We start from the raw sequence: 25,137 nt of genomic DNA on the forward strand, positions 1-25,137 counted from the left end.
TCTTGGATAAATGGTTTGTACTTCTTAATCATGGTCCATCTTAAATTAGATGTCAAAAAAAATTTGAATAATTCAATTTGGGTATAATTTCAGGAGAAGGAAAAGGTAAAAGAATCTCTAATAATTTGTTATTATGTGCTGTGTGCAGAATACTGTGTAAGGGATTTTATATACATTATCTTATTTAAAGGTCACAACTGCATATCATAACATAATGCTCTTAAAGAAAATGGAGTTTAAGAATGTTAAATAATTTGCCTTGTTCCACATAGATACTATGGAGTGGCAATAAATTATGAAACCGGGTCTATTTAGTTCTAGAGTCAAGGCATAAAAATATTTAATTTTAAATAAAATGTTTAATTACTTAAATTTTTATGTATTATAACTAACAGGTACATTGTACAAAATCAAAAGCTACAAAGAGTTGTATACAGAAAATAAAGTTTTGTCTCATCCTGGCTCTGTAGTCATTCGGTTTCCCCAAAACAGTTGTTAATAGTTGTTTTCAGAGCTATTCCATGCATGAACAAGCAGATTGTTTTCTTCCACTTAATTTTGTTAAATAGAAATGGGTGTAACAAAATACATATACTGTTCTTCATATTATTTTAAAAGTATTTAGCAATATATGTTGGAGATTATTCCATGTCAGTGTATCTATTGCTGCATTATTTTAAAATGATATCATAGTATTTAAGGATACATGATATTTTTAACCCATCCACTGTTTAAAATTTTCCAATCTTCAGCACTTACTAATAATGTTGCAGTGATTTTCTTTGTCTATGCAGTATTTCACATAAAACTAAATTTATCAGCAAGAGTTGAAACCTGGATCAGAATATGAGAGATATTGTCCATATCCATCCATAGGGATTAAATCAATTTATATTTTAAACAATGATATATATGCTGTTTCATTACACTCTCAAAAACATGGTGCTATGAAATACCTGGGTCTTTGTCAAACATAGTTAGATAAAGAAGATATTTCAATGTAGGTTTATATTTATTTTTCTTTCTTTTCCTTTCTATTTTTTTTAATTTTTTTTTTTTTTTTGAGACAAAGTCTGCCTCTTGTCCCCCAGGCTAGAGTGCAGTGGCGCAACCTCGCCTCCTGGGTTCAAGCAATTCTCCTGCCTCAGCCCCCCAAGTAGCTGGGATTACAGGCGCCTGCCACCACGCCCAGCTAATTTTTGTATTTTAAGTAGAGACGGGGTTTCAGCATGTTGGCCAGGCCGTTCTTGAACTCCTGACCTAGTGGTTCGCCCGCCTTAGCCTCCCAAAGTGCTGGGATTATAGGCGTGAGCCACCACCCCCGGCCATATTTATTTTTCTTAAAGGTGATGAGGCTGGACATTTTTCTGATCAGCACGGGAGTTTTTACCCGCTCCGTTTCCGACCTGGGCGGGTTCACCCCTCCTTAGGCAACCTCATGGTCCCCGGCTGCAAGGAGGTCACCATATTGATGCCGAACTTAGTGCAGACACCTGATAGGCATAGGGCACTACAACCCAGAACTCCTGGACTCAAGCAGTCCTCCAGCCTCAGCCTCCCGAGTAGCTGGGACTGCAGGCACGCGCCACTGCGCCCAGCAGAGGCTGGACATTTTTCTATTGGAATGTTAGTCTTTATCCTTTTGGGTTATACGAATTCTCAGTAGAAATATTAACATTTTGTCTGGGGTGAGTTGCTAATATTTCCTCTGTCTTTTGTCCTTTTTCTTTGTTTAGGTTATTTTTTTTTCTAGTGGAAATACTGTTTTTGTGCAAACTGATTAATCTTTTATGTCATCTGGATTTTATAGCAAACTTAGCTTTTCCATCATGCTTTTATGGTTTCACTTGTCGTGGTTATTCTGGTCTAAGCTAGGAGAGCTGGGCATGGTAATTCCAGCTTTTTGGTTGGCTGAGGAGTTGAGCCCAGGAGTTTAAGGCTACATTGAGCTATGATTGTACCACTGCACTCCAGCCTGGGTGGCAGAGTAAGACCCTGTCTCTTAAAAAAAAAAAAAAAAAAAAAAAAAGGTTATTAAACAAAAAAATCTAGAGGAAAGGGACTTCTTGTTTATCGCCCCAAATAGCTACTCAGCCCAGTACTCTTTTCTGAATAAGTAATCTTTTCTTGATTAGTTTGAAAATGTCACATTTTATCAGGTTTTATTTTATTATGCATAAGTACCATGCTGTTTTATTTACCATACCCTTCTATTACTTTTAATGTATTACTTATATTCAATAAAATTAACCAGTTTTAAATTGCATATCGTCATGTAACTCACAACAGGTGAGTTAGTTGTATCCTTGTGCCCTTTTGCACCCAAACCCCTAGATAATATGGTAAATGTGTCTTTAACTTTCTAATTTACTTCCATACAATTTTTCCCATTTTACATTTTTACCAGTAATGTAAGAGAGAGTTCCAGGTGTCCCATATCCTTGTCAGCATTAGGTATTATCAGTCTTTCTGACTTCAGCTATTTTTGTGCCTTTGTTGTGGCAACAATTTTTCTTTTAAGACTAGGGATTTTGATCCTCTTCTCATGTGCTCATTGGCCATTCATACAGCATGTTTTGTGATAGTTCTAGTCGTATATTTTCTCCTTTATGGGTTGTTTCTTCTTTATTGCTCTATAAGAGTTCTTCGAAAATTCTGGATATAGGCTCTTTATAGATATGATTTTTGCAATTTTTTACCCCAGACTGTGGTTTGCCTTTTTACTTTTTTTAAACCTGTCTTTCAAAGAGCAAACTTTATCTTCATGAGGTTTTTTTTTTTTTTTTTGAGTCGGAGTCTCGCTCTGTTGCCCACGCTGGAGTGCAGTGGCGCAATCTCGGCTCACTGCAAGCTCCGCCTCCCGGGTTCACACCATTCTCCTGCCTCAGCCTCCTGAGTAGCTGGGACTACAGGCGCCCGCCACCGCGCCCGGCTAATTTTTTGTATTTTTAGTAGAAACGGGGTTTCACCGTGGTCTCGATCTCCTGACCTTGTGATCCGCCCGCCTCGGCCTCCCAAAGTGCTGGGATTACAGGCGTGAGCCACCGCGCCCGGCTTTCATGAGGTCTTTTTAATCCATTTCTTCTTACTGTTCTTTCATTGTCTAACCTTGTGTCACAAATATTTTCTCCTCCCAAGAAGTTTAATGGTCTTACTTCTTAACTTTATGTATGACCCATTTTGATGCAATTTTTATTGTGAGGCAGGGTCAAGGTTTATTTTTTTCCTATACAGCTTTCCAGTTTTCCATCAGCTTTTATTGAAAAGTCTGCCCACTATCCACTGAACTAACTTAACGCCTTTTTTTGAAAATTAGTTGTCCGGTAAGTGTTATTTCATCAATATCACACTGTCATGATACTGTAATTTTATAGCAAGAATTGAAATCAACAGTTATTTTAAATTTTTTTTCAACTATTTGAGTATTTTTCCTCTCTATTAAAATTTTAAAATAAGCTTGGTAATTTCTTCAAAAAATCCTCAAGATTTTTATTGTGATTTAATTCAATCTAATTTCCCTTTGCAGTACTTGTAGTTTTTCATATAAAGGTCTTTCACAACTTGCATTTGATTTGTTTCTGCATATTTTTGATTCATGCTATTTTGGAGTTGTTTTAAATTTGTACTTTCCAGTTGTTTGCTGCCAGTTTATAGAAATGCAGTTGAGTTTTGTATCTTGCAACTTTTCTGAATTCAACTATTCTGCCTGCTTTGTGGGTTCCTTAGGGTTTCTATATTCATAATCACATTGCTTGTATGTAAATATTATTTTAATTTTAATATTCAACTTCTATACCTTTTTTTTTTTTTTTTTTGCCTTACTGCAGTGGCTATTCTTTTAGTAAAATGTTAAGTAGAAGTGTTGAGAGCAGACATCCTTGCCATGTTCCTGATCTTAGGTAGAAAGCCTTGAGCCTTTCACTGTAGAGTATAATGCTAACTGTAGATTTTTCACAGATGCTCTTAATTAGGTTGAGGAGTTCCCTTCTATTCCTGATTTGCTGTGACTTTTATCATAAAATGGTGTTGAATTTGGTTTTAATGCTTTTTCTGTATCTATTAAAATGATAAGATGAGTTTTCTCCCTTGTTCTATTAATATGTTAAATTGCATTGATTAATCTCTGATGGTAAACTAACCTTACATTTCTAGGATTATCTCCACTTAACTTTTTTATATATTGTTGGATTCAATATGCTAATAGCTTTAAAGAGTTTTTATATCTGTGTTAATTAGGGATTTTGTTCTTTTTTCTTGTGAGATACATATCTGTTTGTGATCTCATAAAATCAGATGGTCAGTGTTCTCTCCTTGCATGTTTTCTGTTAAGAGTTTGTATAGGACTGATGTTATTTCCTTTTTAAATGATTAAAGGAATTCACCAGTGAAGCCATCTAAGCATGGAATTTTCTTTAGTGGGTGTCTTTTTAATTACAAACTAAATTTTTTGAGTTGTTATAGAATTCTTTACTTCTGTTTCTTGTAATTTTTCTTTTCAAGAAATTGTGTTATCTAAGTTGTCAAACTGAAGTGTCAAACTAAGGCATCAAGTTGTTAATAATATTTTGTTAATTTTTTAATGCTTAAAGAGTCTGTAGTTAATCCCCTCCTTTATTTCTCACTTTTCTTGTTCAATCTGGCTGGAGTTTTGTCAGTTTTTTTGATTTGCCCCTCTCCCCTAAAATAATCAGCTTTTGGTTTCATTGATTTCTTCCCCTTCCCTCATCAATCTGTGTTTTTAGTTTTACTGATTTCTATTCTTATCTTTATTATTTCCTAACTTTTATGTTCTCTGGGCTTAATTTGCTTTTTAAAAAGTTTTTTAGTTTCTTGACATTGAAGCTTAAGCCTTTGATCTGATACCATGTTCCTTTTTTAACACCGGTGTTTAGGACTATACATTTTCTTTCAGCACTGCTGTAGTTGTGTGTTGTATCCACATATTTTTCTGTGGACTGCCTTTAGCCCGAGGCTGAAAGCTTTGGAGAAGGGAACATACTCTTAGAGCTTTCCATCTTCCTTCTTGCAAGTGAACATGAACTCCCACCAGTCTGTCTGCTTCTGCTCCCTCTCTAGTACCTTCTAATGATTACCTTTATCTTATATCCAAATTTTGTCATTGCTTTCTACAGAGACAATTTGACCGATAGAGTCTTAACTCCATCATGCTAGAAAATGGAAACTGCTTAAGGACTTTTTTCCTTTTTAACTGTTAAGAAAAAGATTCCTGAAGCATAGGATTTTAGACTTGACATAAAATTTAGAGATTACTTAGTTTCTCTCTGTGCAATACAGGAATCATCCCTGACTCATTCTTTCTTCAATTAGTTACCAAATCCTAGTTTTTCTCAAAATATAAAAATATTCTCTTGCCAATTATGCTGTTAGTAGCTTCCAGGTTACAGCTGAGCTCCTGATAGCTTGGTCCTTTGGATTATCCTTCCCTTCCTTCAGTCCCACCCTTAAATACCCAGTAGGGCTAGAGTCTTCTCAACTTCCTCTCTGTGTGTTACTTCTATCAGCTTTGAATACCTGATGTATGTCCTGTGCCTAAGGGATTATTCTCTTGTTTATCCTGAGGCCCACTTTGGATATTGGTTTATGAAGGTGGATACACTCTCCTACCCCTTACCTTACAGAAATTCATATTAGACTTATGGTCCATAATCTCTTTCCTTGACCACTGAGTGTTTATTTCTCCTACTCTGTACTGGTATAGTCATTTTTATCATTCCAAACCTGTCGTTCTGCAAGACAAGAGGAAAATTCGTCTTGAGCCCCTATTTAAGTATTTCAGTCTTAACTTTTCCATTTGTTTATTTTCTTTTCTTTCCTGAGTTATAAGCTATTTATAGAGTACCTTACCCATTGTAGGCTCTTAACTATTTGTAGGCTTGATAGGATTTCATGACAATGCAAGCTACTAATGGGAACAGATTTTGGATTGGAGAAAAAAAGATTTTAGAATCTCGAAAGCAAACAAATACAGAGTAATTTAATCAAGGCATAAATGTAAACAGCAAACAAAACAGCATGTTTGCCAATGAGAGTTAAAAAGGGAATTAAAGTTGGAGTTTGTAGGAGGAAATGATAGGGAAAAGAATGGATGCATTGTAGTGGTCAACTATATACTGTTTGAGACTATACCAGTTTTAACTTGTTGACAATTTGGTGTAATTTTAGGGAGTGTATTTAAGATTGCTGTTCACATTTCTTTTTCAAATAAATGTTTGCTTACCAGATGTTTAGAATATAATTATCTGGTCTATTTAATTCTTGTGCAAATGACTAAAGGAAAACACTGTATCTGTAATGCCAGGTTGGGAAATGGATGAGAGTTTAGAATAGAAAGTTCTTTTCTTAAAGTATAAAAGCAACAGACCTATGTAACAGGGTAGGAAATAAATCATTATGATGATTTAGATTTTAGGTCAAGTTATAAAGAGTTTGTTAAATTAACTAAACTGTTTAGAATTTATTAAGATACACAGAATGGATTTTAAGAAAAAATGTTTCGTAGAGTTCAACTCTCTACCATCTCTCTGATGGTACTGCATATGTAGATTTTTACTTTTAGCCAATTTTATGACCACTTAATAACTAGTGAAATGAAATATTAAACTTAAAACTGTCATAAAAAGTCCATTTGCCTAGTGATTTTGTGCCAGGAAATGCATGTGCCAATTGTATGTACCCAACTCATGGCTTCTTGGTTTCTCTGGATCATTAATCACTCTAGAGTGAGAAAAGAGTTTGAGCCTTTTAGAAAGCATGAAAAGGACAGTAATATTAAAGAGATAGTGATTTAAAACCTGGCCAAGTCATGGATTAAGCCAGAAATTTTCCTGATATGACCTCATGATTTCATATTAAATTGTTATGTAATTCTGGAATTCTAAAGCATTACATTCTGCAATGTAGTGTAGTGGTGAAAACTAGGAAAGTCACACATTGTAATATATCTGGATTATTCAGAGTGAGATCAGAGAGAAGCCAGCAGGAACAGCGTGGCCTCTGATGAATGCTTTCATCCATTCTCAGTTCTCCAAGACATACGAAGACTGTTACTGCATATGTAGAAGTTCCTGTAGTGGTCTGCTTTCACAGGATAATGGAAACTGATTAGGAAGCTGTTCAGAAGTTCAGCCTGCCAGAATATAAACTGCCAAATAATTTTTTTAGTCAAATCTGATGAAATGATTAGAATTTTATTTTACATGCTGTTGGTATTTTTACATATGAATTTTTCTTTTTAAAGATCCTGAATAAAAACAACTCAGTTACAATGTGGTGTTTACCTTTTTAGTACACTGTAGGAACATGATTGTAATGCATGCTGCTGTTAACATTAAAGTGGTTCAATATAGTGATATGGGAATTGGAAAGACTCATGTGGTCAGATTTCCAGTTTGATCTGTAGTTTATTGATGTATTTATAAACATTATAAATTTGTGTAAATAAATGTGCCATTGCCAACACAGTTTTAAGAATTACTAAATTTATTGAAGTCACCTTAATTTTATTTACTATCATATGTTAACCACAAATAATAGATGTCTATTTGACATATTTAAAATTTGTAATGCCTAACTTTACCTCCTGTGAGAAAGAAACTTTACCCTCTTTCTTACCAGCTTCCTCCTACTTAAAACAGACTTTCACTAAAATTAGAACAAAGTCATGAATATTTTCGACTCTATCCAGTTTGGTGGCTTCTTTTTTTAATTCAACACAATTTCATGCTGCTCTTCTGCTCATAACAAGAAGAATAAGATGAATGGATTCATCTTATTGATGAATCTGTTAAGATGAATCGATTCATCTTATTGGTGATTTTGTGCCAGGAAACGTACATGCTAGTTGTCCCTTCCCAAACTGTAGAAGACGCCCCATGGGACTCAGTAACACTCCACTCCTGCCAGTTCCTTTAGTGCAATCATAGGCATCAGTTTTGGTACCTACATTAGGCAAAGGTGCCTTATTACCCAAAAGTAACAACAGCTCGAGCCTTCCTGGAATGAATCTCTGCAGCTAGTGTGTTTGAAGCTCCACTTGTGACTCTTTCTTCAAAGAGGGCTTCTAGTCAAGGATTCCTGGCTACTTATTAACTATACTATAGCTATTACTGTCACAGCAAACTTTCTGATGTCCTGGCCTTCTTTATTGCATTTATTAGATTATGATATCCTATTAACTGATCATATAAAACTTCACAACAGCCTTCTTCCCCTGTGTTATTCCACATATTAACAACTAAAGGCCAGAAGTAGGACTTTACTAATCTTAACAGTGAACCACGGTGATGCACACATCCTATGACAGAGAATGAAAATACTTGATACTGGCTTTCTCAGCCTCCTGTCAGCAGGGATGGTTGTTTGAGCCAGTCTAACCAAAGGGTCTTATGGGAGAGTCTTGGAGTCTCTGCGAAAGATATTCCTCCTTAATAAGATGAAAGAAGTCAGTGAAGGGCCAGTGCCACTCCTATTCGGCTTGTGGTCGGTATTGTGTTAGCACCTGAGGCTTGCAGCTTTTGCAAACATTCCCTCAAAGAGGGGGAGGTCCTCAGACATCACGAGGATGGCATAGTAGAATGGGAGATCCCGGCTCCTGAACTTAGCGTTGGGGCCAGACTTTATTTTATGTGAGAAGCGTAAACCCAAATTGTTCATATGACTTTTAGATTAGTATTCTGTTATTTATAGCCAAAAGCATCCTGATGTAACTTGCTTTCCCCTATTTCACCAAGCCATGAGAAATGTATCCATTGTTTGATTTACTCATTCAGTAAATTTTATTAATGCTAGTCATGAATGAAAATTTTTATGAAAACCATCAAGTAAAGTAGAATATATTAAACATATTTTAGTTCTGTTGCCTGGAAGACACACATACATCTCTGCTTATTTTTAGATGTATAACAAATTATTTCATTTTAGCAATTCTACTGGCATTTGAAACATAAGTTTTGGTAATTGTTGATTTTGTAGTTTTGGTTGCCAGCATTGCTTGGCCGAGATGAGTTTTAATGCATGGCCTGGTAAGTAGTGGAGATATACTTTTGTTGACGAAAAGAGTCAAACTCTGTAAAATATTTGAAGAGATTTATTCTGAGCCAAATGTGACTGACTATGGCCCGTAACACAGCCCTCAAGAGGTCCTGAGAACATGTGCCCAAAGTGGTCGGGGTACAGCTTGGGTTTATATATTTTAGGGAGCCATGGAACATCAATCAAATACATTTAAGAAATACATTGGTTTGGTTCAGAAAGGCAGGACAACTTAAAGCAGGGGCTTTCAGGCTATAGGTAAATTTAAACATTTACTGGTTTACAATTGGCTGAGTTTATGTGAGGACCTGGGATTAATGGAAAGGATTGTTTAGGTTAAGGTAAAGGATTGCTGAGACCAAGTTTTTTTGTGCAGAGGAATCTCTCAGATAGCAAACTTCAGAGAGAGAGAGCAGGTTGTAAAATGTTTCTTATCAGATTCAAAAGGGTGTCTGGCGCGTAGTTGATTATCTCCTAGATCTGGAAAGAAAGGAAGTAAAACAAAGGGTGATTGGGATTCTCTATAGAATGTGGATTTTTCCCACAAAAGACTTTTCAAGGCAATTTCAAGGTATGGCAAGGTAATATATTTTGGGGTAAAACATTTTGATTTTTTTCCCTTGTTATGCCTGAGTAAGACTGGAAAGTAAGTCACAATATACAGGGTTAAACAAAGCTCATGTGATGAGAATTTATGGTTTGTAGGGCGTGATTCCCTAGATCCCTTAGAAAGGAATTTGGGCAAGATAAAAAATTAGAGCTTAGTCCTTACTTTCTTCCATTGGGAAGAAAAGAAAGGTTCAATTCATTTAAATCATCTGCCAGGCAGTTTACCAGGATTACCCTTCTTTCTAGAATGACATTGAGAACTAAGTAATTTTTTAGGATGGCACTGAAATCTAAGTAACTTAACTGAAGCTTTTGTTTTGAATATGTTAGCTGACTTCTGAATAGAGCTCAAGCCCTGAGCTGTGTAAAGTTGACAGTTTCTTTGGCCAGGAGAAATGGCTCGGAGCTTTAAGGTTATCTAATCAATCACTTACTGACATTAATGCAATTGGTTACCTAAATTGGATATCCTGTTGATGTGTACTATTTCTAATACCTCAGCAGATTTACATTGCGTTAGGCTGCTAGATATCCCAGATGTGAGCTAGGAAGCGAATTTCACCTCTACTACTTTTAGTACCCTCAGGTCTGCTGAAAATTGAGGAATTCCTTTGCTTAAATTAATAATTACATTCTAAAATTATCTGAAAGACATGCTTTTATAACGGTAACTTCAGTAGAAAGAAATATAGAATTGGAGAGAGATTTAGGGTTTTGAATCTACTTTGTATTTGGTGGAAAAACACAAATGAAATAAATCATATAGTAATCAGTTTTGAACCAACTTTGAAACGGCAGTTTGCAATAATAATAGAAAAGATATGCATGATGAACCCAACTGTATCTCAAAGTTGGTAACTTTAATAGATAATTTGACTCCAGTGCCTTCTTTGTTGTTCTTTGTCTTGTGGCTAAGTATCTGTAAATTGTGCAGGTATTTTAAAAGAGAAAGGCAACATTGTAAGACCTGGGGGGAAAATGAATTAGCTGTTTTATTTATTATATATGTCATTGAAAATATATGGCTTTTCCCCATTTATTTCTTATAACAAATCTTACAGAAAATATTTTCCTTATGCTTGAAGTCAGATGTTTCTGAGTGTTACACTGCTGTGTAATGAATACCAGGCAGGGACATATTATGTAGCCAAGAATTAAAAATGTTCTTCCACAATGAAAATAATGTCAAAACTATATCTTTAGAAATGCTGTTACTGATAATCTTCAATTATTACAACCAAGTAATATGGTATAGTAAGCAAATTCCAAATAAGATTATTTAGGTCTTGATTTTGAATGGAAAATGGCCATTATTTGTGTATTTTTTTAGTCAAACAGAAGTTTGCATCAACAAATAGATGTTCTAAAGTAAACTTTTTATATGGAATCATTTTAGATTTATTGAAAATTTGTAAGAACAGTACAGAGAATTTTCCTATCTTTTTCACCCAGCTTCTCTGATGTTATATGGTATATCTGTCAAAACAAGAGGTTAATTTTGATACAATACTATTAACAATGGACTTTATTCAGACTTCACCAATTTTTCCACTAATGTCCTTTTGTGGTTCTAGGATCCAATTGAGAATACTATCTTGCTTCTAGTCATTGTATCTCTGTAGTCTTTCTTCATTTTGTGATAGTATATTCTTGCTTTTCATGGTGCCTTTGAAAAGTACTGGTTGGACATTTTGTAGAATGTTCCTCAGTTTGGGTTTTTCTGATGTTTTCTCATGATTAGACTAGAGCTGTAGGCTTGGGGGTAGAATACTGCAGAGGTGAAGTACCCTTATCATATCAGAGAGATTCATGATATCAGCCTGACTTATCACTGGTGATGTTAATCTTAATCACTTAGTTAGGTGGTATCTGTGAGGTTTGTCTACTGCAAAGATGCTGTTTTCCCCTTTACATTTACATACTCTATCCACTAAGCACAGCCCACACTCAAAGGCTGGCTGTTGGAGGAAAGGAATGAAGCTCCACCTCCTGGAGCGTAGAGTATTTATATATATTATTCATACCTCTGTGGAAAAAATTTGCCCCTACTCCCCATTTATTTAATTAGTAATTTAATTATATCAGTATGGACTCATTGATATTTATTTTATTTTTTAGATTATAATCCGGTACTATCATTATTTTGCCACTGAAAGTAATGGCTAGCTTTGGCCATTGGGAGTTTTCTTGAGACAAGGTCTTGCTCTGTCATCCAGGCTGGTGTGTGGTGGTACGTTCACAGCTCACTGCATCCTTGACCTCCTGGGCTCAAGCAATCCTTCTGCCTCAGCCTCCTTAATAGCTGGGACTATAGGTACATGCCACCTTGCCTGGCTAATTTAAAATAAATTTTAAAAAACAACTTTTTATTTTTTTTTTTGTAGAGAAGTAGGGGGTCTCGCTATGTTGCCCAGGTTGGTCTTGAACTCCTGGGCTCAAGCCATCCTCCTGCCTTGGCTTCCCAAAGTGCTGAGATTATAGGCATGAGCCACTGCGCCCAGCCTGGGAGTTCCTGAAGGTTGGCTCTTGTGTCCTTTTGACATACTACCATCTTTTTTCTTTTAACTACTTATTTTTTGGCACTTTAAATTCTCCAGGTTCATCTTGTATTCTTCCTTGCCCCATCCCTAGACTCAGCATTTCTCTAAGGAGCCCTAGATCCCTTTTTTTGAAGAATGATGTGAGAAACTAAAATCTAGGCACTTACTATGCTCTTTATTAGTTTCCTATTGCTGCTTACACTACAAATATAGAGTGGTTTAAAGGACACAAATTTATTATATAACAGTTTTAGAGGTTTGATGTGGGTTCTGCTGGGCTGAAATCAAGGCATTGGCAGGACTGGTTTCTTTCTGTAGGATTGGTATGGGATCTGTTTCCTAGCCTTTTCTAGCTTCTAATGGATGCCTACATTCCTTGGCTTGTGGCCGCTTCTTCTGTCTTCAAAGCCAGCATTGGCTGGTTGAGTCCTTCTCACATCAGTACTAAGTCATCTTGTGCCTCCCTCTTCCACTTAAAAAAATTATTTTTAATTTTCATAGGTACATAGTAAGTATATATATATTTATGGGGTTTCTCTCCCACCTTTAATGACACTTATGATTACACTGAGCAGAGTAATCTAGGCTAATCTCACTACGTTAAATTCATCTGATTAGCACTCTTAATTCTCCTTTGCCGTATAACACGGTGCATTCACAGTTCCAGGAATTAAGATGTGGACATCTTTTGGGGGATGATTATTCTGCCTACCATATGTTAATCACTACTGGGATGTCTTTGATTATAGGTCCTCTCAGTGTGCACAGCTAGCAATGTACTTAGGAATCAGTTTTGCAACAGGAAGAAATATCTCAGACAATAACTCATTAAGAAAATTGGTCAAATTTCCAATCTCATATAATATGAAAGATTAGTTTGGTCTCTCTCCTGTTAACATGAACCCCAAAATTGTAATCACAACCAAGAAGCCTCAGTGTCAAGCAAGAATTTTTACTGTCTGCATGTATATATGATTATGTTTGTGGAATCTAGTGAAATTTGTAGTACAAATGGTTTCTCCATTTTTCTCCACTTTTTGGTGTTTCAAGTTTGAAATTATATTTAGAATTAAGTTTGTTAGAATATTATGTAATTATTACTTGCTCATATTTTATACTTTGATTTCTATCTTGTATTTTCAGCACAGTCACATTTGAAACCTAACGATACAGGCATACTACAACAGGATTATTGCTGCAAAAAGGTCATAAAATTACCTCTCATCAGAGTTTTTAAAAGCCTTCGTGGAAATTAATCATCTTAGAAGAGGGATGTGGAGAGCATTACTCAGTTTGTAATGTGAGTTCAGAAAAGATAGATCTTCCCTAACTTTGTCTATCCAGCATTTAGCGCCCTAATAAAAGTTGAAATTCTGAAAAGTATAACTACTTGTTACTTAATTCCCTGATTTATTTGTATAACTACTATTATTATGGACAGATCCACACTCAGTAAATACAGTATTTTCTTATGATCTTTGTGATAAAAGTTTATATAAAATTTGCATCTGTTCCTGTTGTTCATTCTCATTTAATAGAGGACTATGGGTAGCATTTCCTTGGTTGCATCCACATCCTTTATTCAGGATTGAAAATAATGTTGAAGGAGCAGTTGTCTATCTTTCTTCTGCCTTGCTTTTTGCTTCTGGTGTCATATTCATAGTGCCATAGTAGATACCATATTGAGTTACTATGAGTACAACAGTGATAAATTTTACCCTATTGTTGAGATTCAGTTATTAGAGCATTGGTGAGTAGTGCTGATGTTTTCGTTACTCCCTAAATTATATTCATCTACACTGAAATGAAAAAAAAAAGTTGTGAAAAGCCTTACTTTTTATTAAGAATGCATAATGCCAAAATACACATTCAAGTAAATAGTTATTTTTTTCCCTCCCTAGGCAACTCTAAAACTTGGTAAAAGGGAATGTAAGTCAAAACTAGGTTCTAAAATGATGAGCTAGGTTTGGACAATAGAGTATGCCCAGGGATTACTTACAACTGCTTTGAGAAGGCAATGCTGATAACATAAATGAGGTTTTAGAAAGAAGATAGCTGTAGTGGAGCTATGCCAGGATATACAGATTCTATCTTTATAAACCTGCCAGACTCCCAGCCCTCGTCTGAGAAATTCAGGTTAAAGACAGAATATCCCGCAGTGGAAAAGTATGAAAAAGACAAATTATATATACTAATTTTAACGATACAGGTTGCACTATCATAAGCTCATAGAAATATGAAATAAATGTCATTAAAATGTGATTTTTGAGGATCTCAACATTAAGAAAAATCTGAGTAACACTTTAAACATGGATAAAATTTGCACTGATGACAATGAAATGGGAAAAAAACAAAACCCTTGCCAGGTATTCCTGTGATTTTTTTTGTGGGGAAAAAAAGAGAAAAACATTTAAGCTAAAGGAAGTAAAAAATATTTAGAAATATTGGCTTGGAGTTTCTAGAAGATAGAACAAAATATTAGAAAAGTTTTATAGCAAAACCTCATGGATATTGCTACCACTTCCATCCCACATGGGGAGCAAGAGGTTTTCTCACTTGCAGAAATACATTCGATCTGTCAGTATTGTTCAGTCTAGAACATCCTTTACAAGTATGATACTCTGCAGAATTAGTAAACATTCAAGGAAAATGTTAAACAGTATCTAGTACTAAAAACTGGAAAATCTAATCTCTGATGAATAAATAATTCTCTGAGGAGAATTTAAACTATGTGTAATTAATACCTGTGGAAAGATTGAAGTATCTATGCAGAGAGGCTGTTTAGTACAGTGATTTAAAAACATCAAGTTTGGTGTCAGACTGCCTGTGTTTAAAATCTGGTTTTACCACTTACCATGTCTTTAGCCCTCAATGTCTCTCAGTTTCCTCATTCATAAAATAGGGATAATAATTTTACTTATTTCATAAGGTTGTCTTGAGAATTAATTGAATTAGCGAAAAATGCTCGGAACAATATTAGACATGTAGTAAGCACACAGTAAACCTTTTTATTATAATTACACAATTTGTTCCTAAAAATAGCTGCTATGAAAAAGACCACTTGCAAATCTTGAAGATTAAGAATATGATTTTTGAAATAAACTAAATTAGTAGAACAGGTATAGCTAGCTGACAAATTAGTTAGATGATCAAGCCAAGGGATTATCCGTAAAGTTGTCAAATGGCAAAGAAATGAAAAGTATGAGAGGAGAGATCCAGAAGTTTTAACATCTAACAGAATTTCCAGAATTTCCAGGTGAAAATATGAGAGAATGAAGATAAAAAAATGTATCTTCTTAAATGGAAGGAATGTTTTCTATATTAAAGAAAGACTCAAATATTGGAAGAGTTTACCAACTGCAGGGCAGAATTAATGAAAAAAGTTCCATACCTAGACTAACATTAATGAATTTCTGTAAAAGAAATTCATTAAATTTCTTTTAATGAAGAGAAAATTATAAAAGCTTCCAGAAGAAAGAAATAAATTACCCAATTAGGAAAACTTAGTTATCTGTACAAATTTGTATAGCTAGATTTCTTACTAGCCATATTCAATGATAGAAAACTACAGAAAATTGCTTTGATATTCTAAGGAGAAAATGATTTGGAACCGCAAAATTCTGTTTTTAGCCAAACTAGCCTCTAAAATTGAGAACAAAACAAATACATTTCAGGAATGCAAAGACTCAGACATTTTTTAAAATAAATTATTTTGAGGAGAACTAAGAGGAAGACGTAGGCAACAAGAAGAAATGATGAGCAAAGAAACCAGCAAACTTATGGTCAAATCTAAATAATAATAAATGTTTCTGTCAAGTTTAAGGAATGTGTTAGTTATAATAATACTTACAGTAATTATTATATAATTGCTGTTGCAGTAAAATAGTATTTTTTGCAGCTGTTGGGTGATTTCTACAAATCTTATAAGAAAGGCAAGAGGAAAGCATATCCTTTTTAATATTATTACTATTTTAAGAAATTTAAATTTAAACTAAACTCTAATTAGTGATAGAATTGAGGGCATGCTTTTTTGTTCAGAGGTTATTATTTATTAACCCAATGTTCATAGACTTAGATGTTTAAATGCATTTGTCAAAAATAGAAGGGTGAAAATATTTTAAGGGCGAATTCTAAAAGAAGAAAACGGGGTATACAATTTCCAAACCACTACAATAGGGGTCAACAAGGGACTATTTTGTAAGGGACTAGGTAATATTTTAGGTTGTGGTCCATACTATCTCTGTTGTACCTATTTCCTCTGTCATTGTAATACTGAAGCAGCCACAGGCAGTATACATAAACAGATGGGTATGGCTGAGTGCCAATAAAACCTTATTTATAAATAAACACTGAAATGTTAATTTCATGTAATTTTTTCACATCACAAAACATTCTTCTTGTGGGCCATATATACAAAGTCAGGCAGCAGAGTAGATTTGGTCCATGGGCCATAGCTTGCTCCTTTCCACATTAGAGAACAAAGGGAGGGAACAAAGGAAATTAATTTCAATTAAGACAGAAAATGGGAGAAAAATGGACCAGGGTAGGGGGAGCAAAAAACTGCAAGGGAGTATAACAAACAGGAAACATAAAATGAGATATCAGGAAAAGAAAAAAATTATCCCAATAAATGTGAACAGCATAAACTTTTATCATAAAGAGAAGAAATTCTCAGGATGTAGCCTGAATGATAACAGGGTACTAGACAATCAGGGTGTATCTCTATCATAGAGCAGTGCTGTTGAAGTATGATTTGTATAACAGTACCAGTCAGCAAACTGTTAAATTCCACAATAAGATAAGAATAGAAACAGAGTAAGTTAGAGTAAGTATTTAGAAACTCTTTTTTTTTTGAGAGAGTTTTGCTCTTGTTGGCCAGGCTGGAGTGCAGTGGCCCGATCTTGGCTCACTGCAACTTCCACCTCCTGGGTTCAAGCGATCTCCTGCCTCAGCCTCGTGAATAGCTGGGATTACAGGCATGCCCTACCATGCCCGGCTAATTTTGTATTTTTAGTAGAGACGAGGTTTCTCCATGTTGGTCAGGCTGGTCTCGAACTCCCAACCTCACGTGATCCGCCTGCCTCGACCTCCCAAAGTGCTGGGATTACAGGCGTGAGCCACCGTGCTCGGCCTAGAAACGCTTATAATAATGTGACATTGTTACCACATCCATGTGTGAGATTATTTTTCTACTAACTCATTGAATTTCACAAAACTCAGTTCATACAAGTTTGGAAAATTAAAAAGAGAAAACTGGTTTGAGAATTGCTACTAGAGAATACAATGCAGTTATTTATCAAATGAAGTAGTTCCCTATGTGTAGACATGGTCAATGAAATAAACACATTGTAGGAAAGTGTAGAAGGTATGATCCTGTGTGTGTGTGTTTACAACCAGTCTTAACTGGAACTAACATGTTTTTTAAAAGCACCAATCATATATGTAACAAATTCTCAAGGAGTGGAAAAATTCACATCAATTTTTTTTTTTTTTTTGAGATGAAGTTTCACTTTTGTCACCCAGGCTGGAGTGCCATGGCACAATCTCGCCTCACTGTAACTTCTGCCTCCCAGGTTCAAGCAATTCTGCCTCGGCCCCCGAGAAACTGGGATTACAGGCGTGCACTATCACGTCTGGCTAATTTTTATATTTTTAGTAGAAACAGGGTTTTACCATGTTGGCCAGGCTGGTCTCAAACTCCTGACCTCAGGTGATCCACCCGCCTTGGCCTCCCAAAGTGCTGGGATTACAGGCGTGAGCCACTGTGCCCTGCCCACATCAAATTTTTACTCATGATTACAAATAAGAGATTATGACTGGTAGAGTACAATTGAGGGAAGTAGTGATAAAGGAGTATTTTTATGTTTTAGTCTACTTACGTTTGTATTATTTGACTTTTTTTTTTTTTTTTACAGTACATGTATTTCTTTTATAATGCTTTTAAAATGTTTTATTTAAATTATAATCTCTTGGCCTTTTAAATAATTGCCACTGGTCAATTGAATGTCCATTCAGAAAACAAAGAGTTTTAACCTCTGCTTCACATAATCCACAAAAATTCATTTGAAATGGATCATGCATAAACTCATGAAAGTTAAAACAGTAAAGCTAATAGAAGAACACATGAATAATGTCCTAATGAGTTTGGGATAGGCAAAGATTCCTTGAGCAGGACACAGAAAACACCAAGTACATGGAGAAGATGACATGTTTATATTCTGTATATGTGTATGTGTGTGTCTGTGTTTATAGCTGATGGACTTCATATCCCAAAAACTAAGAAAAAGACAGACAAATCAATTAAAAAAAAAAAAAAAGGTTTGGAAGAGGTACTTTACAATGAAGAAATCTGAATTACTAATTTGAATATGAAAAGGTGCTCAGTTGGCCAGGTGTGGTGGCTTACGCCTGTAATCCCAGCACTTAGGGAGGCCGAGGTGGCTGGATCACCTGAGGCCAGGAGTTGGATCACCTGAGGTCAGGAGTTTGAGACTAGCCTGGCCAACATGGCAAAACCCCGTCTCTACTACAAATACAAAAATTAGCCGGGCATGGTGGCGGGTGCCTGTAGTCCCAGCTACTCGGGAGGCTGGGGCAGGAGAATTGCTTGAACCCAGGAGACGGAGGTTGCAGTTAGCCAAGATCATACCACTGCACTCCAGCTTGGGTGACAGAGCAAGACTTCGTCTCGAAAAAAAAACAAAAAAACAAAAAACGGTGTTCAGCATTATTATACAGGAAATGTGAATCAGAACTACTACACGTGAATTCTAATGGCTAAAATGAGAAGAACTCCTAAGATTAAGTGTTGGGGAAAATATAGATAGAGCAGTTGGAACATTTCCGGTGGGAGTGTCAATTGGTATAATCACTTTGAAGAACTGGTGCTATCTACTGAAGCTGCACAGACACAAACCCTATGAGGCAGCAGTTTCACTGCTGGTTATCTACTCAACATAATTGGGTGCTCATGTTCAACAAAAGACAGGTACAAGATTATCTGTATTAGCTTTATTCCTAATAGACAAGGAATCTTCATAAAAAGCATAAACTGTATATTGGTCTACAGTGGCATATTTATATAATTGACACCAGCAATTATATCAATACTGGCATTGCAAGGAAGAAAATGCTGCCACACAACAACATAGATGAATCTCATCGACAAAATTATTGAGCATAAGAAGCAAAATACATAAGAATATATACTGTGTGATTCTACTTATATGATTTATGGTGTTGGAAGTTGGAGTAGTGGTTTTCTTTTGGGAGGGGAAGGTTTGACTGGGAATGGGACACATGGGAGCATCTGAGGATTTTAGAAATGTTCAGTATCTTAACTGGGTGACAGCCAGGCATATATGTATATGTGACAATTTATTAAGCTCTATACCTATATATACTTACTGTTTGAACACTTCACTGTAAGTTATACCTCTATAAAAATGTTTAAAAAACACCAACTCAGTCATTACCCACTCATCTGAAATTCTGTCATTATTATGTACCAAATCCTTAACATATTCAAGGACTTTTATCTAAGTCTTGCATTCTTTTCCATTCACCTATTTTTGCAGGTGTACTTTTGATTTAATCATTGTTGCTTCATAATACACTTGTTTAATGGTTCATGTCTTTCCTGCTTATTATTCTACTGCAAAGTTATCTTGAATATTCTCACCTTTTTATTATTATAGATAATCTGTAGCTTTATTTAGTTTTTGGCTTTGTCAAATAGCCAAATTCTCACACACCCTCATGCTATTGAAATTTTCACTGGAGATCATTGGCATCACTGGTTGAGTTCAAAAACATTGTGTAATCTCTCCATCTCTTTCTAGTTAAGTAATTGTTTTCATGTGACTCTTGCAAGGTAATTAGGTTTATTTCTGCACATTTTGGTTTTGCTGTTGTGAATAGGAACTCTTTTGTTACATTTTACAATCCCTGATGCTATATTCTTGATATTATTGTAACTTGTTGATTATAACAATAGTGCCTACCTGTTGAACACTCTGTGCTAAATAATCTTATTTGTTTCTCACATCAGTCCCCCTCAGGTAAATAGTGTTGCATTGTGCTCATTTTATATTTGGGTCTGAAGGGTGAACAGCTGGCTTGTGGTGGTTTAACTCCAGAGCTGTACTGCTTACACGCACTGCTCTGTGGGCCTAAGTGTCCTCAATGAAGGACAGATGTGTGGGAGCAGGCAGTGTGGGGTCATGTCCAATATTGGTGAATGAGACTGACATTATAGTGACTAGTAACTGAATGCTTATCAGCAAGACCTATACACTGAAGTGAACTTTTTAATACATGCTTATTTATATATGTAAAATACAGTATTCTAGTTTGGACTTACCCAAACCAAATAAAGCGTGGTGTGTGTGTGTGTGTGTGTGTATGTGTATTTTTTATTTTGATGTGGAGTCTTGCTCCATTGCCCAACTACGTTGTTGTGTGGCTGGAGTGCAATGGTGCGATCTCAGCTCACTGCAACCTCTGCCTCCCAGGTTCAAGCAGTTCTCCCCCCTCAGCCTCCCGAGTAGCTGGAATTCCAGGCAGCTGCCACCATGCCTGGCTAATTTTTGTATTTTTGTAGAGATAGGGTTTCACCATGTTGGCCAGGCTGGTCTCTCAGGTGATCCATCTCCTCAGCCTCTCAAAGTGCTGGGATTACAGGCATGAGCCACCATGCCCGGCTATGTGTGTATTTAATCACTGTTAAATACATTATTTTTATGTATTCTCAGGGTACTGCTGTATTTACCAAATGATGATAGCTGTTGTCTTAGTTGCGTTCTTTGCTTGCAAGGAACCACCAGCTGAAATAATGAGAGTTTATTATTCCTCTATTCCTGCATAGCAGGAAGAGAGGTGGATTCTCAGGGATATCCAAGAGGTGGATCTGTAGACTGGCCAGGACTTGCGGATATTAAAACTGTCTTTTGTTATGAATCATAGTCAGCTTTAGGGGGCTTGGCTTATCTGGAGCTTTTGCCCTTCACTCTTGCATGCTTTTATTTATTCTTTTTGAGATGGAGTTTCACTCTTGTTGCCCAGGCTAGAATGCAATGGTGCAATCTCAGCTCACTGCAATCTCTGCCTCCCGGGTTCAAGTGATTCTCCCTGTCTCAGCCTCCTGAGTAGCTGGGATTACAGGCACCTGCCACCACGCCTGGCTAATTTTTTGTATTTTTAGTAGAGACAGGGTTTCACCATGTTGGCCAGGCTGGTCTTGAACTCCTGACCTCAGGTGATCTGCCTGCCTCGGCCTCCCAAAGTGCTGGGATTACAGGCATGGGCCACTGCATGTGGCCTCTTGTATGCTGTTTTTATCCTGCCTCAGCCCCTCTGCTCTTTGGTCTGTCCATTTGACTGTGTGCTACCAACTTGTCTGTTTTCTCTGTGGTCCTAGGTGAAATTTCTGAGGGGGAACATTTAGTTGGCCTAGGTATTTACTGTGTTTGCCCAAGCTCTTCATGCTTTGTGGGCTATTGGACAGACTATTGGATTGGCTGCCTCAGTTAGGTATCTACCGTAGTAATTCTGGTCATTGTGGCCAGGGGGAGATGGCTGGTCATCTAAACATGGCACATCTAGGACTCCCTCTTCAAAGAGCAAGGGTGATTTGCCCTAGAGAAAAGGAATGTAGTCACAGTGTACACTCTGATTAGTGTGTTTAGTACCATTACACAATTTCCCTTTTCAATGCAATAGAAAGTGGCTAACATTGAAAATAGCAGTTGGATTTAGAGACTTGAGTAGTATCAGAAGGGAAATATTAAAGAGAATGCTTATACACTTGACAACAGTCTTTTGCTTACTGCTCTGTAAGCTGTCAGCACATATTCTTTTATCTCCTGTAGGTATCTTGGTTAAAATATCTGTTTAGCTAGGATTGTTAAAATTTTGGATAAGTTAGTGATAAATACTAAGGAAAAACTCTTTCCTTAATATTTTAATAGCTAGTTTTCACTTGAAAAGATAATTTTGAGAATTTTGCAAACCTCATGATTACCAAATCTCTTTTAGGATCTTCTCATATATATATGTTAGTTTTTTAAGCCAAGATCAGTGCTGAATTTATGGTATATCATGGAGCATTTATGATAATAAATAATTTATAGTAAAACCAGAAAACTGAAATATTGTATTCAATAATATGTGGATATTGGCAATAAAATTATAGGTAAATACTTGTTAAATTGATTCTAGGTTGGGCCATGCAGGCTGCTGCCTATATCTTCATTCATAGGAAATGGAAGGATGACAAGAGCCATTTTGAAGACATGATTGATTACTTTTGTGATATTCACGAACCACTTCAACTCCTCATATTCCCAGAAGGGACTGATCTCACAGGTAAGGTAGCCTGGGTTTGGCACAGTTAGAAATCATGTAGTCTAAACTTCTCATTTCTCAGAAGTAGTAACTGAACACCAATAAGAATAAGGGCTCTTCCAGGTGTGGTGGTCCATGCCTGGAATCCTAGCTACTCAGGAGGCTGAGACTGGAAGATGGATTGAGTCCAGGAGTTTGAGACCAGCCTGAGCTACATAGCGAGACTTCATCTCAAAACAAAACAAATCAAAACAAAAAAATTAATGGCTTATCCCTAAGGTCACTCAGTTAATCAATAGCATGTTAGGACTCAGAACTCTTGGTTTCTAGCCCATTTAATTTATAGTAGGCAACTCCAAGAGGTCATATTATTCATACTTGCCATCTTTGAACTTTATATTTTAAGCCTCAGAATATATTTTAAAATATCAGGCTTTTATCCTTATGTAAGCGTAGTTTTAAAATCGTGTTTTAGATAATGTTTATCCTCCCCTACCTGTTGTTTATATTCTCTTATCCCCTTTAAGGTATTTATCCATTAAACCCTTCCTACTCCTCAGCTTCTTCCTCATAAGAAAAAGATCTGATAGTAACTAATTTCAGTTATTGTTGATTTACATTAACAGGTTACCTGTCTCCTGATATTTAAGCCCTATCCTTGCTACAAGCAGGAATAGCTTTGCCCTTCTTCAAGAAAACTCAGCCATCATTGAGTTGTAGCGAGGACACAGGAAGACATGTTTATAACTTTTCTGCCTTCCTGAATATTAAACTTTTTTTTTCTTCTTCTTTGAGCCTGTCACCTCGGCTAGAGTGCAGTGGCATGATCATGGTTCACTGCGGCCTTGAACTCCTGGGCTCAAGCCTATAGTATTTGGGCCTACACCAGATACTACCACCACACCTGGCTACCAGATTTTAAACCGTATAGGCTAGGAATTGCCAATGGATTTCAAGAAAGTCTTACAAAAACTATAAACAAAATACTCAACAGTCTGTCATCCTTACTAAATCAATAGTTTTCACACTTTTTAAACCATGGATTATTTTTGCAGATGAAGCCTTCTATCAAGGATGTTAGATGATAAGACAGATAAAAGCAGAACTGCTCTGGTTGATACTGGGAGGAGTGGCGGTGGGGGCATAGCTTAGACAGAAAGTACTTCTGTAGAATCTTTGGACTCAAAAGACCAAAATTTGCTTTTAATAGTCCCGATAACTTCAAGAAAAATACAGCAGAATTTGAGAAGGATTCAGTGGATCTTACAGCTCTGCTGTATAAGGGAAGACAGGCTGAAGCAGGAGAGAACTGAAATCTAATATCTCAAGTAGTATGGAGAGGTAGAACATGGACTGAACTTTCAAATTTTTGGTAATAGACTAAGAAGGGCAACCCTTAGAATTTAAGAGAGGAGAACAGGTAAATGAACATACTGTTCACACTGCGGACATAATAATTTATGGAACTCATTACAAAAGAGAGTTCAAGATGAAAAATAGACATTACATACATATTTAAGCAAGTGAATAGGTGACTGAGCCATAATAGATTGTTAAGGGAAATTAAGGTATTTTAGGATTTACTGTAGGTAGCAATTAAGAGATCTTTGACACATCTATTGCAGATGGAACTGAGCTAAATGAACGGTGGCACTTTTTATATACTAGTCAGATCTCTAAAATATATGCCAACTGTGTAGTATATATTTGAATTTTTACAGTTGAGATTCTAAAAGTGGTTGTATCACAGAGGATAATACTGAGGATAATAATGGCTGCTTGTGGAAACTGGAAAATATATTCTTGTAAGTTGTAAGTTGATTTCCAGAACTAAATTATCATTAGGAAATTATAAGGGATAGGTGGCCATATTTAAATTTTATAATATTTAGAATGTATAATACCTAAATTTCGATATTGAAATATCAGCTTTGTTTGAGTATAGAAAGCCATTTACTGAAATGATAGATTTATATTTGTGAATGCGAAAATATACACCAAAGAATGTCAACTTTGAAAGTTATTTGGTAAACAAAAACTAATGAAAGAAAGGTCATATGTTACTGCTACATTAGTGTTAATATGTTCATACATTAGACCTTCAGAGTCATAAAATGTATATGTAAAACTTTTTTCATTCTATATTTGTTCTCAGGTTTCCTTTTATAGGTGATGAACTCTACATCTAGTTGCATAATTTTGGAGTCCAGAGTGCTCACCATTACATGATGTAGTTGCATATATATTTTAAATGCAAATGATATTTACCTTTAAAGCTAGACTTTGCCAAGGAGAAAAAACAGACTGATCCTGAAGCTTTTAAATATTTTTTTAACAGTATAATACAGATAATTGTATTGAGCTGGTAAAAAAAAAAGTCATTTTTAAAAATAGGCTAACAAAATATCTCCAGTTTGGAAAAAGTATCTGTTAATTAAAAGGTGTTTAGTTACTACCATACTAACCTTAAACTGGGTTTTTCAGCCCAATCAGACTGTTTTATAATTTAAGTTCTGAATCTAGCTGGCATGTACATTTAAATTAGTGCATTTAAATCTAACTTTACATATATTCTATCTTCATATTTTATTGT

The 25,137-nt window shown here is 35.8% G+C and overlaps 1 protein-coding gene across 13 annotated transcripts in view; it reads left to right on the plus strand.

Annotated features, from left to right (window-relative positions):
• The window catches only part of LCLAT1 (lysocardiolipin acyltransferase 1), a 226,405-nt gene that overhangs the window by 114,249 nt on the left and 87,019 nt on the right, over positions 1–25,137 (plus strand). For 10 of the 13 annotated variants that reach the window (XM_009183933.4, XM_009183940.4, XM_009183929.4 and 7 more), the window contains one exon: positions 22,419–22,565. The exons of 2 other annotated variants lie outside the window; for them this stretch is intronic. In XM_009183933.4, coding sequence (XP_009182197.1) covers positions 22,419–22,565 — 147 coding nt within the window. Of the gene's footprint in view, positions 1–13,343; positions 13,501–22,418; positions 22,566–25,137 lie in introns of all 13 variants that reach the window. One more of the 13 variants, XM_017947410.3, reaches the window with a different exon arrangement.

The sequence above is a fragment of the Papio anubis genome, chromosome 14 (assembly GCF_008728515.1).
Source record: "Papio anubis isolate 15944 chromosome 14, Panubis1.0, whole genome shotgun sequence".
NCBI classification, from domain to species: domain Eukaryota; kingdom Metazoa; phylum Chordata; class Mammalia; order Primates; family Cercopithecidae; genus Papio; species Papio anubis.